At 37.1% G+C, this 13,464-nt stretch overlaps 1 protein-coding gene across 1 annotated transcript in view; it reads right to left on the bottom strand.

Annotated features, from left to right (window-relative positions):
• Positions 1-13,464, bottom strand: part of UBE2U (ubiquitin conjugating enzyme E2 U) — a 59,364-nt gene that overhangs the window by 17,170 nt on the left and 28,730 nt on the right. The window contains 1 exon segment of the mRNA XM_043575175.1: positions 7,977-8,058. Within this exon segment, the coding sequence (XP_043431110.1) occupies positions 7,977-8,058 (82 nt within the window).

Below are 13,464 nucleotides of genomic sequence, written 5' to 3'. Positions count from 1 at the left end.
ATTGTCATCAATTATCTTTTAGTGGTAAAGTTTCTGCCATAAAGTTATTGTTTGTTCTTATCTTTGGTTCCTCTGCATGCAGTGTGTGTGTGTGTGTGTGTGTGTGTGTGTGTGTGTGTGTTTATCCTTTGCTTTGAAGATTTTTCTCTTTATCACTTCAGCAATTTGATTATGATGTACTGTACCTTGGTATGGTTTCTTTATATTTCTGTTTCTTGGGATTCATTGAGTTTCTTGGTCGCTAAGCTTACAGCTTTCATCAGATTTGGACAATTTTCAGGCATAATTATTTCTTCACATATTTTTTTCTGTCAGTTCTTGTCTGGGACACCAATTACGTGTAACTTATACCACTTGATATTGCCACACAGCTCAATGAGGTGGCTTTTTTTTTTTCCCGGTCTTTTTTTCTCTATGTTTATTTTCAAGAGTTTACATTGCTCCATGGGTAATTTCTTCTACAATATCTAATTTGTTGTTCTTTCCCAACAGTATATACTTACATTTTTAATTTACTTTATCTGTGGATATTCCATTGGCCTTTTGTATGTCTTCCATTTCTTCTCATTATAATCATGGTATTTTTTAGATCCTTGATGTATAACAGCTGCTTTAAAATCCATACCTACTAATTCGATCATCTCTATAGTTTATGGATCTTTTATACTGATAGATTTTTATTTTGGTTATGGGTTATATTTTCCTGCTTATTTTCCTGACTGGTCATTTTGTATGGGATTCTGGATGTTGTAAAATTTACTTTGTTGGGCAATGAATTTTATATATTCCTTTAAATATGGTTGTTTCAGCATGCAGCTCAGTAACTTACAAATCAATTTGTATATTCAAGGCTTGTGTTTAAGATTTCTGATGGGTCTAGAACAGCTTTTATGGGGGAACTAATACAGCTACATGTTCTTGGAAAGTAGCTTTATGTACATGACAAGAGTGATAAATCTTTCCATCTGGGGATCTGATTTTTTGTAACATGTTCTAAGGGAACTTCTTGGCTTCCTTCCTTTTCCTCCTTCCAGACAGAACACAATCTAATATACCTCTGGGAAACCACAGCCCTCCTCAATTTCACCCCTGCTCAGACCAAGACCTAAGCTAATCTACATACCTTATTTCTGTGGCCACAGTTGGGGGATGGGTGGGAAGGATGCTGATGGGGAGGGCAAAGAGGGAGAGGGACACAGAGAGACCCCTCTCTGTTCTACGTGGGAGCAGAGCCAAAGGAACAATTCTCTCTCTCTCTCTCTCTCTTTGTTTTAAAGCCTAATATGTGTTTCTGACTCATATCAAAACCCCCTTTTTTGGAGAGATGAAGGGGGAAGCAGCTTTAAGTCATAGTATTTATAACATAGAAAGCCCCACTAGATTCTGTGCTACCACTAGAAATCATGGTAAAGTTTTGGGGCACATTCTGAGACAGAAGTTAATTAAATGAATTAAACCCATAAAAAACTGAATAATAAAAATATGTAAAATTCATTAAAAAAAACAGTTGAAAGGACTGGGTATGTTTACTCTGAAAAAGAGAATACTTAAGGGGAAGTAGGAAAAAGGCACAAGAGCTATTTTCTGAGACTCAAAGGATAATTCCACAAAAAAGAAGGGCCTTATTTGTGTTGCTTCCAAGGACAAGTGGAGACACTTTGATTTCTGCCACAACATCATCCCTTGACCGGGCCTTCCACCCAAACCCAAAGCCATCCCTGGGTTCTCAGGGTCTGAGCTGCTGCTCGGTCTCATAGATAAAAGCCCAGGTTGTAGCATCTGGCAGGCCTAGATTGGAATTTCAGCTCTGTCACTTACAGAGTGTATAACCTTAGGGAACTTTAAAAAACAAACAAACAAACAAAACTTTTTCTCTAACCCCTCTTTTAAAATGGAGATAATTTCTCATTTCCGAATGGTTTTGCAGGCAAATGTAAAAACATATAGTAAGTATTCAATAAAAATCCGTTAAATGAATGAAAGAAATCTGTAATAGTTGAATGTCATAAGGTGTTAGATTTAAGCTAGAAATAAGGGAGATTCAAGCTATTTTAATGCTCCTTGAAGTACTGAGCTCCCTGTCTCTAAAACCATCCAAACAGAGACTAAGTAGTTGCTTGGCAGAAATGTTTTAAAGTTTTTTTTTTCCCTTTGTGTATATTTTTTTCCAAGTCTTTATTTTTAAAGGGAACATTTCCAATGTCCATTCTAATGCTAATTCTCTCTTTAACCACAAGATGGCACTCAAGGTTCAATCTTTGAGGAGTCAAAGCCAGCATTCTGCCTTAAAAATGCATTAAATATAGAATTATGTAATCTATAAAAACAATGTTTAACTTCAATAAGCCTGAAAGGATAGTACAAACGTACATTAAATTAATGTATTCTGCATAAATATTTTCTATATAACTAGAGAAAAGGGAATCATGGTATGCTAAAGAAAAATCCCATATTTTTGTGAGTTAGAACACTCACAGACTCAGATACAGGAACTTAGAAATAATATATATTAACTCATTAATTTCAAATACAGTACAGTAATGTCTGGGTGGCTCAGTCAGTTGGGCATATGATTCTTGATTTCAGCTCAGATGATGATCTCACAATAAATAGTGACATTGAGCCCTGCATCAGGCTCTGCGTTGGGTATGGAGCCTGCTTGAGATTCTCTATCTTTTTCTCTCTCTCTTTCCCTCTGCCCCTCCCTTTCTCACACTCTCTCTCAAAATAAACAAATAAATAATAAAAAATAAAATAAAATACAGTACAACTAGATCCATAGTATATTTTATAAATATAAGAAAGTTTTACGAAGGAGAAAGGAGCACATATTGTTTAATAAGAATTTGAGATTGACCCCAAAAAACTTTTTCCACAAAACGTAGACTTGATTTGTGCTTGCAATTGGGTAGACAATATTTCCACATTACCTGAAAATTTTAAGCTTTTAATAAGCCTATATCAATGGGCAAGTAGAAATAATTTAGTTTTCAAATACAATACATGTTTATCAGTAACTTTGGGCCAGTTGGTTAATGGGCATGTTTCTCTCAATGATTAGTAAACTGCAGATAATATCTACCTCTACTTTCCCAGAATTTCTGTAGAGAAAGTTAGGGGTGACAATCCAGGTGAAAAGGGAGGCTAGGAATTTTGTCTTGAAGCTGTGTCCATATAACAAGGAAGTGGCTTCCCCTGGAGTGCAAGTTGATTTGCTATGGCTTTTTTTTTAATGTTTATTTATTTTTGAGACAGAGAGAGACAGAGCATGAACGGGGGAGGGTCAGAGAGAGAGGGAGACACAGAATCTGAAGCAGGCTCCAGGCTCTGAGCCATCAGCACAGAGCCCGACGCAGGGCTCAAACCTACGGACCGTGAGATCATGACCTGAGCTGAAGTCGGACGCTTAACCCACTGAGCCACCCAGGCGCCCCCGATTTGCTATGGCTTTGAAGGAGGCTGATGGGCACCACTGTGGAGTTACACTTAGCGGTACAGCTGTCAACTGTACAGCATGGCCAGTATTACATTAGGAGAAGAAAGAATGCCTGGCACACAGTAGATGCTTTGCCATTTAGTTCCCATTACCTCTGTGCCCCCCATGTGTAGACAGGAGCAATATTCTTTTTGAAAGCTACAAAGAATGCAAGACTCCAGAAAGGATAACTTTTGTTTAGATAACTTGCCGTCTGACAAAGCTTAGATTATTGGCACAGATATTTCCACTACCACATAAGTGATCACCAGCCATAGAGTATGACATAAACAGTTTTGTAAGGAAGAATATTCAAAAGAACAGCTTGCACTGCTTTCTGATTTTGTATCTTTCACTATTTCTCCAAAGAAAATAAACACAAACTACTGATTAGCCTCTAGATTCATATTCTTTGCCATGTCTTCGTAGAAATAAAGCATTTGCTTGAATAGTCAAGAGACAGGCAAGGCAATGGGGGAGAGAAAAAGGCCTTAGAAATGATGGGATGACCAAACCAAATGATCAATTCATGAATATTCATGAGCTGCTTATAACGACAATGGGTTCCTAGTAATACTAAAAACATGTGTAAAACTTAAGAATTTGCAAAAAATGTTCATAACAGTTCATTTATATTTCCAATTTTCAATCACTCTTCTGCCATCACGCCCTCAGAATTCCCCAAACAGAACCATTATCTATTAGAATTAGCCTTAAAAGAAGTCAGCATCTACATTTAATTTTTCTAAAAATTAACTGCCTTCACATTTAATTCAACTATTAAGTAGGGAAAAAGGGTAAGTATGCATCATTCAACAAACACGACTGAGTGCCTGCAAGATGCCAGGTCCCGTACTAAGGTCAGGGAAAACAAAGCTACAATAATGGCCTTGCCCTGGTCATTCTCCATAAACAGATGAATGTCTACACCGCAGTTGCTGAAACAGCCCGAAGAGTGCTATGGAAGGAGAGAGTGGGAGGATGTGGAAGCCTGAGTCAGGGACCCTTTCACAAATAGATGTTGGGCTGGATCTTCACGCCATCCTTGTGATGGACTTTGTCAGGCAGGAGAGATGATTATAGAGTGGAGAAGAGAAAAGAACCATGTGTATAATGGAACTAAAATAAATGTGGTCATGATAGGTGGCGCTGCCTGTTTCCTAACCTGGGAAAATGTTACCATTTTTACCTGCTTATGACAGAGACTATTTTCATTGTGTGAAAAGTTGGGGAGGGGCGTGGGTTTTTGTCTCCCCCTCTCCTCAGGAACTAATATTTATTGAGTGTCAACACTATATGATTATATTTATAAACAATCTCACTCAAGAGATCAAATGCAAAACTACTTTGCAAGGTAACTAATGCTATCTCTATTTAACAGCTAAGGAAACAAGCTGAGAGTGGGTAAGAATTTCTCTAAGATCCGTGTGACCCTAAAGCCCATGCTTTCCCCCATGCTACCTCCAAAGAAAGATGTTCCATTTGACACTGGAACTAGGGCCACAGTGGAGAAAGCCTGAATCATAGTGAATCTTTCGAGTACTTACTGCATACCAGATACTGTTTGAAGAGACTTGCATGCATTAATGTATTAATCCTCACAATCTCCTTGAGGGGTAGGTATAGTTATTACTGCCATTTAACAGATAAGAAAACTGAGGCACAAAGAAGTCAGATAACTTGCCCTGAGTTAGTCAAAGAGATGGTAATTGGCAGAGCCAAGATTGAAGGGCAGACAGTCTGGCTCCCTGGTCCCTGTGCTTAAGGATTCCACATTCCACCTTTTCACTCAGACCAGAGCCTAACTCTAGACCACCAGCAAAGACCCTGCTGGGAAACATATCCCAGGCAGAAGGCACAAAGTGGTGAAGAGGTCTTATGTCCCGAAATAATAGTGAGAAAAAAGAACTTGGTGTGGCTTAAGAATCAAGTCTTGATTGATGAGGAGTTGGGAGGACAGTAGGAGGAGGGATATGAAGCAGGAAAGATAGGTCTTTCTCCTTAATACTATGCAGATGAAAGGTTGTTAATTTGCATTTTCTGGTTTTTTTCAAATAGGAAATTTCAAGCCAAGGAAAGCATTTTCAATATTAAAGCAGACAAATGCATAATGACATTATATTACATGCATGTATAGACCAATTACTTGCTTGCAAAGATGCTCAACCATTTTCTACTTGAGACTCTATGAATTGACCACTTTATTATATTGTATTTTGATTAAACATGAGACTTCTAATAATTATTTGAAAAGAAGTTGGTGCAACATACTTTAGGTTTTTGTAACCTCTTGTGGCATATTTATGCCACAATAAAATTATTCAGCTAAATGTAATATCTTTTAAAAACTTTGTTGTTTTTAAACTAATCAACTCCAAAATTTAAAAGAAGCAATTATCATTTGATCTAAATATATTCTCATCAACCACCAGATGGCATAAGGTGTGAGAGTTTTATTCTGACAGGGTCAACCACACACATGATAATTTCAACTATAACTTCAAAATATGTATTTGGAAAAATGTTCTAGCACTCAAACAGCTCACAATTATTTCAGCCATATGTAGAAGTGGATGGATAAGTTGAAAATGACATAGTCCTACTTTTTCTAAATTTTGGGTTCTGTGGGACGCTGGCATTACATAATGAATCAATGATCAAACAAATAAAACAAAGCAGTTCTGTTACAGGAAATAAAAAAGGAAGTCATGTCAAAACAAAATTAACCTTATGTTCTAAATAGCTTTCTTTAACTCTAAATGAAACTTGAAACATGCCTTCATGAAAAAACCATGCTTGTATGCTCCAATTTCTGCTGTAAAAAAACTTTTTCTATGCCCTATAATTTATTCTGAAGGTAGAAAAGTATCAAATGCAACAGCTTTTCTCCATTCTGGCTTGAAGGGAAGCTGTCACAGAAGTCAACTGAAAAAAAGAATATCCAGGTGAAAAACCCAATCTGAACTATGATGTTAAAAAGGAAAATATATATGTTTTAAGAACCTCAATTTCTTTTAAAAAATTTTTTAAATGTTTATTTTTGAGAGAGAGAGAGAGAGAGAAAGAGAGAGCGAGATTGAGAAATAAGGACAGAGAGAGAGGGAGACACAGAGTTCGAAGCAGGCTCCAGTCTCTGAGCTGTCAGCACAGAGCCTGAAGCAAGGCTCGAAATCATGAACCACAAGATCATGACCTGAGCTGAAGTTGGACTCTTAACTGACTGAACCACCTAGGCGCACCTAAGAACTTCAATTTCTACCGAAATTCAAAACACTTTACATTATTTTTATTAATCCTGTATATCTTTCTAGAAATAAACAATCACATTGATAACAAGCCAAAACTGAGGTAAATGAGGTAAATGCAAAAAATACAAAACAAAACTCCCCTAGTGTTTAACTCCCTTAGTGTTGTGTAGCACATTCACCAAGTCCTTTGAAATAAGCACACCAGAATAAATAACTACGATAGCCTAGTCAAACCACAGAGCTCAGATGCAATCTTTTTCCAGCATGATGAAAAGGCAAAACTGCCTTTAGGAGTCAAGAGACCAAAGATGAGATTAAGATCTCTTCTCTAATGTGGTCTAATAGTCAATGATTTCTGAAGATACTATAATAATTTTATATTTTATAGATGCTTCCCCATTAGATGAAATATATTTGGTTCTTGAATGAAAAGTCCATGGATGATGAAAAGATATTTGGAACTATGAGAAGGATGAAAAGCTAACTGGTGACACAGAAACAGGATGTACTTTTTGTTTTTTTGGTTTTTTTCCTGATTTCTAAGTCATATGATAATGAGGATAATGGGAATTGGAGTAAGAGAAGTAATGCGGAGGCTGTTATGAGAGTCCTTCACTGTGGCACATGTGCAACTTTATTTTTGGCCGTCAATAGGTGAACATTAATAAAGGGAACCCTCATTAAAGTGAAGTTGGGGGGCCAGAAGGTGGAGCCCTACTACCCAATTTCAATTACAGGAAGAACTGTCCATTATAGACCCCAACAGAAGAATCATCAGCAGGAAAGAATCATCAGTTACAGATACCAACAGGGAAAGATGTACATTGCCTCTCCTATAAGAAACTGACTGCACCAGCAACTTAGCCAATGAGAAACTGTCATCATCCTGAACATGTGCTTTCAAAACAACTCCTCTCAACTTATTCCTTCTCTATAAAATGATGTTCCTCTTCCTTTGTTTGTTGGACTAGCCCTGTGGTTTTGACCTGGATTTCAAGTCCTAGATTGCAATTCTCTGCTATTCCCGAATAAACCCATTTTTGCTGGTCAAATAAATTTTAAAGGTTAACAGTAGCAAAGATATCTCCCACCTAGGTTCATAGGAAAGGGAAAAAGATGCTTCTTATTCTCGTTCTTATGTTTAGAAAAGGGCATCCGTTGTTACTTCCAAAGACTTCTTTTGATGGTTCAGCTAGACAGTAGAAAGTAGAATGATAGATGTTTTGAGTTAAGAAGATAATCAAATTACTTACTTTAGATTCCATTCTCTAGGATGTTTTAATTTAAGTTTCTTCCATTTATGATACTCTCCAATAAAATGTGGATCTTCAGGCACTGAAATTAGAGTTTTGAAAAAGGTTCAAAGTTTAAAATAATTCACTTTTCATTAAGTTGATATGTGGCAATGATGTACACTATATAGTTCAAGCCAAATTACAATGCTCACTTTCCAAATTTCTTCCTTTTACTTGAACTTTGTATTATTGGATATTTGAAATAAGTAGATTTTTCTTCAAAATTTCCATTATAATGACATTTGTTTATATATCTTTTATAGTACTGAAGAAGGTGTTAAAATAACTCATATAGAAACTACAGACACCACAGTTTAACAAAATTCAAACTCAGCACCAGAAGTAAAAATATAAAAGTGACATTATAGGTCTTGATCTTTCACAAAGCAAGAATCTACAATGGATGATCATCCATTCCAGCCTCTGAATGAATCCCTTGCCGACGACAGAAAACTCTCCTCTCTGTTGTTGGGAAACTGCCTTTTCCATTGTCAGACAGTAAGGTCACAATGCCTTTCCTTAACCTGAGTGCTGAGTCTTTACTGGTCCTAGTTCAGATCTCTGCAGTAATACTGACCAGGTTCATCCCTCCCCCATGTGAGAGAGTCCTTCTAAAATTTGAAGACACCTATCAGAGCCTCAGTTCCCTCAACTTTATCTTAAGATATGGTTTTCTAGGGACCTAATCATCCTCACCATCCTGGTGGTGAACTTCGCTAACGTTCCTATTAAAGTTTACGTCCAGAACTGGCTCCGGATCTTGATTTCTTTTGAATAGCAAAGATTTAAGTGGGTTACTACCTCTCTTGATCTGTGTGCTATGCTTCTATCACTTCAGCTCAGATCTGCATTAATATTTTCTGAAAATCAAAGTACACAATTGCCTCATATGTTTGTGGTTAATTATAAACCTATGCCTTCAATAAAATTAACAAAAAATTTACTGAAAGTCAGATCATACACACAAACATATCTATCTATCTATCTATCTACCTATCATCTCCCTGTTTCTTGTAATTGTCCTGGGTTTATAGTCTTGAACTATTTAACCAACTAGATGCTCTCCTCCAGTCTTATCTGGAGCTTCCTTCTAAACAATGATTGATTGATTAACTGTTGCTAGTTTGGTGAATTATGTCATTGATAGAAACATTTAAATTGAATAGCTCTCATTTTCTTCTATTAATATTATTTTAGCCAGCAGTGTTCCTGTCTATTCTTTGATTTCTTTTCCTCCTTCAAACACACACAAGTACACATACATACATGCTCTTTTTTTAAATTTTTTTTAACGTTTATTTATTTTTGAGACAGAGAGAGACAGAGCATGAACAGGGGAGGGTCAGACAGAGAGAGGGAGACACAGAATCTGAAACAGGCTCCAGGCTCTGAGCAGTCAGCACAGAGCCCGACACGGGGCTCGAACTCACGGACCACGAGATCGTGACCTGAGCCGAAGTCGGACGCTTAACCAACTGAGCCACCCCGGCGCCCCGCATACATACATGCTCTTATAGGCTTTATACTTCATACTCCTACTTCTACTATTTGGATTTATACTTCTCCCTTCCTTTATATTAAGGAAGCAAATATGAGCTCCTTAAGGTTCTTAGTGAGGTCTCACTATTTCCTTTAGATGATTGTAATAACTACTATTAACAGAGTTAATAGTACTTACTGCACATTGGGCATCTGTAAAGAAGGTACATAGTGGTTACCATTGCAATATACACTTTACAGATGAACAAACAGAAAATTTGAGTAATGTCTTCTCATTGGGACTATTCACTACCACTTAGATGAAATTTAAATTTGAGGATTCTATTCAAGGATAATTCATGTTGCCTTATTTTTTTTTGAAATTGCCCTTCCTACATTTTCTATTTGAATATGTACATCAGTCTCTTCCTTATATATTATGAAACCCCAAATGGCATGGTCATCCTTCCTGGAATATTTCCATTAATTTTATATCACTGACTCATTTTCTTCATTGCTTTCTCTACTGAGAGCTGAAGATTGCCATAGTATTTGTACAGACTTTTATTTTAATGCTTCCTATTTTATCCCCATAATTTTCTCATTCACCTGTTCTTGTACCATCTGATCATAAACTTCTCAAAAAGCCTATCATAATATGTATGTATCTAGACATAGAAGATGCTAAATGAGTGATATTGATAGGAGGGAAATAATTAAGGGGCGGGGGGATGTGAGCGAGCAGGAGGAAAGGACCAGTGAAATTTCACCAGTTCTTGAAGCTAAAATTCCCCATCATGACCATATCTTGTCTTTGTGGCAGTTCTGTAGTCTCTGGTAGAAAATCATCTATTGACTCCATGATTAACTTCTTTCTTCCCTTCCTTCTAGGATAACTGGGCGTCACCTTTGTTTTTGCCATGACACATTTCTTATGCAACATCTGTATAGGTTGATCTACATTTTTTTCCACTGCTGGGACTGTCACATCCAAAGAAATGTAGTAGCATCAATTTGCCTTAGCATGCTTTGTTTTCACATGTATTATCTCATACTACCATAGAACAACTTAAAATAGATTGGAATGTTTCTTTCAATGAATAGAAATTTAAAAATGAGGTACAAAGATTTAAGTGACTAACCTAAATTCACTTAACTGTAAGTGGCAGAACTAGTACAGGGCAACTTCCAACATCACACTCTTCCCACTGCAGCCTTTCCAACCTTGGTTGCACATTGTAATCACCTGGGGAGCTTTAAAAACTACTACGGCCAGGTCCTGCTCCCGGAGATCCTGATGTAATTAGTCTGGGGGTGTGCCTTTTACATGGGAATTTTTACAAGTTCCTCTGGTGGTTCTAATGAGTAGTCAAGACTGAGAAGCACTGCATTAGAATTAGATAATGCTGCCTCTTGCATCTAAATGCATTCTGGAGACACTTGCCCTGATTGCTGGCTCAAAGACTCAAAGAATGGAAGTCTTCTAGGGTGAAAGCAAACATCCCCATGATGCTTCAGGGTGTCTGGTCTGTCTGATGACAGCAAACAAACACCAGGAAGCCTCCACTCAGTATTACAGGGTACACTGGTCTGAAGGGATTTTTTTCCTTTAACATAAACATTTCCTTATGGGAATCATATTCTGTCATTAAAGGTGCTGTTACCCACAACCATATGTATTCGTTTGTTCTCTGCCAAACTTTTATTTGCCATTCTATACTGATGGATAGAGAACAGAGGATCATCAGTGCATTTCCCCATATGATTGCCTATGATTATAAACTAATAATCATAATTATTGAAAAATGTACTGCATATACTGCAGAATTTGAATTTACATCTCAGGCTATAGAGAGTCAGAACCTACTTGTACTAATAATAAGCACACTTACTGAGCACTCACTATGTGCTAGGCACTGTTGTAAGTACTTCAGTGCTATGAGGTACGTGCTATAATTATTCTCATTTTACAGACGAGGGAACTGACAGAGAGGATAAGAAACTTACCCAAGGTCACACAGCTACTAAATGGAAGAACCAGGATTAAATATCAGCAATTTGGTTCCAGAATTTACACTCTTTATCAATGTATAATATTCCCTCTTACCTGTGTGACCTTAGGTAAATTTTTTAGCTGCTCTTGGTCTTGGTTTTTTCATCTGTAAAACAGAGTGATGACAGTAATAATTCCTGGTTCATAGTGTTGACATACTACTATACATGACATATATTGGTTGACAAATGAATAAAAGAATAAGATTGGGATGATCAAAAAATAATGGAGAGTATACTTTGTAAAGTGTATTGTGCATGTATACACTTACCATTATTTTGGCACACATAACTATGGGTAGATTTGTTGCACAAAGATATGGAAAAGAGTTAATACCCCAAATCAAAATACAACCACTCATCAATATTCATAAAAAGCTTTCAAAAATATGCACAAGAATTTCATAATCTTTCCAGTGATAAGGATGTAACTGTAGAAGCTGAAGTTATTAGAAGTTTCCCTTTGATTTCTCAGTGCTTGAAGAAGCATTCTATATGAAAGCTTAATCTTTATTACACACAAAATTCGGCCGTTAAAAAAGAGTATTGGATCTCATCTAGCTGAATTATCCAAAGACAAAATGGCCAGCAGCATATGTAAGGTTTAAATTTAAATTCAATTAAAAAAAATGTTTATTTATTTTGAGAGAGAGTGTGTAAGCATGCAAGCAGGGGGAGGGGAAAACAGACAGGGAGAGAGACTATCCCAAGCAGGCTCTGCACTGTAAGTACAGAGCTTGATACTTACACCGGGCTCGATCTTACCAATCATGAGATCATGACCTGAGCCAAAATCAAGAGTTGGATGCTTGACCGACTGAGCCACCCAGGCACCCCTAAGTTTAATTTGTAAAAATAAAATGCTTATTATTACTGAAGGAAACCTCCTGAAACATTCTTATAACAAATCCCTAGAAGAAGAATAGGTAGGGTGATTGTGAAATCTTGTTCCAAAAGTTAGAATCCAAGTCTCTGAAATTCTTCTGAGCTAGAGGTAGCCACTAAAGCTCACAAAAAGGGTTGAATTACATACTAAGTTAGTGATAGATGTAGAAAGGAGAACCAAGTTAAACATTTTGGTGGCAAGTCTTTTAAAGAAGAAACTGTAGTCAGTGGTGCTTAATTAATTTCTTTCATTTTTAGTTGTTGTTTATTGCAACACAATTATTTCCAAATTTCTTTAAGTTCTGGCATGTGCCACTATTATTATTAGTAGTAGTAGTAGGCTTCATGCCCAGTGAAGAACCCAAGGTGGGGCTCAAACCCACAATCATGTGAGATCATGACCTGAGCCAAGATCAAGAGTCAGACACTCAACCGACTGAGCCACCCAGGTGCCCCTATTTTTTTTTTTTTCTTAGCAGTTTGGAGTTTCCAAATGTTTCTGTATATTTACATGTTATTCCAAAAAGCACCATTCTTCTTCTTCTTCTTCTTCTTCTCCTCCTCCTCCTTTTTTTTTTTTTTTTTTTTTTTAGAGAAAAAGAGAGCATGTGAGTGGGGGAAAGGGGCAGAGAGAAAGAGAATCTTAAGCACATTCCACACTCAGTGAAGAACCTGGGATCATTACCTGAGCTGAAACCAAGAGTCAGTTGCTCAGCAAACTGGGCCACCCAGGTGCCTCTTCCATAAAGCACCATTCTAAATCAGTTCGTTTGTTTTATGGTTGAAGGAGTTGGATGTTGAGTTGTTCCCTAGAATGTGCCAATTGCCTCTCTACCCCTTGTTTGTTAAGGGTTCCTGCCTCCTGGAACCTATCTGAGTTCCTCGGGGCCTCCACATAGGAGGTACTCAAGATGTGTTTGCCGAGTTGACTAAGCAGGACCCAAACACATATCTTTGAAATGAAGTAAATATTCATGTACTCTGGTATCAAAAGTAATAAAATTCTTTATAGTGCTAGAGTTGCTAAAGA

Source organism: Prionailurus bengalensis, chromosome C1 (genome assembly GCF_016509475.1).
Source record: "Prionailurus bengalensis isolate Pbe53 chromosome C1, Fcat_Pben_1.1_paternal_pri, whole genome shotgun sequence".
Classification (NCBI taxonomy): Eukaryota; Metazoa; Chordata; class Mammalia; order Carnivora; family Felidae; genus Prionailurus; species Prionailurus bengalensis.
Note: the sequence above shows the minus strand (reverse complement) of the source record. Positions and strands in the feature narration are given on the sequence as shown.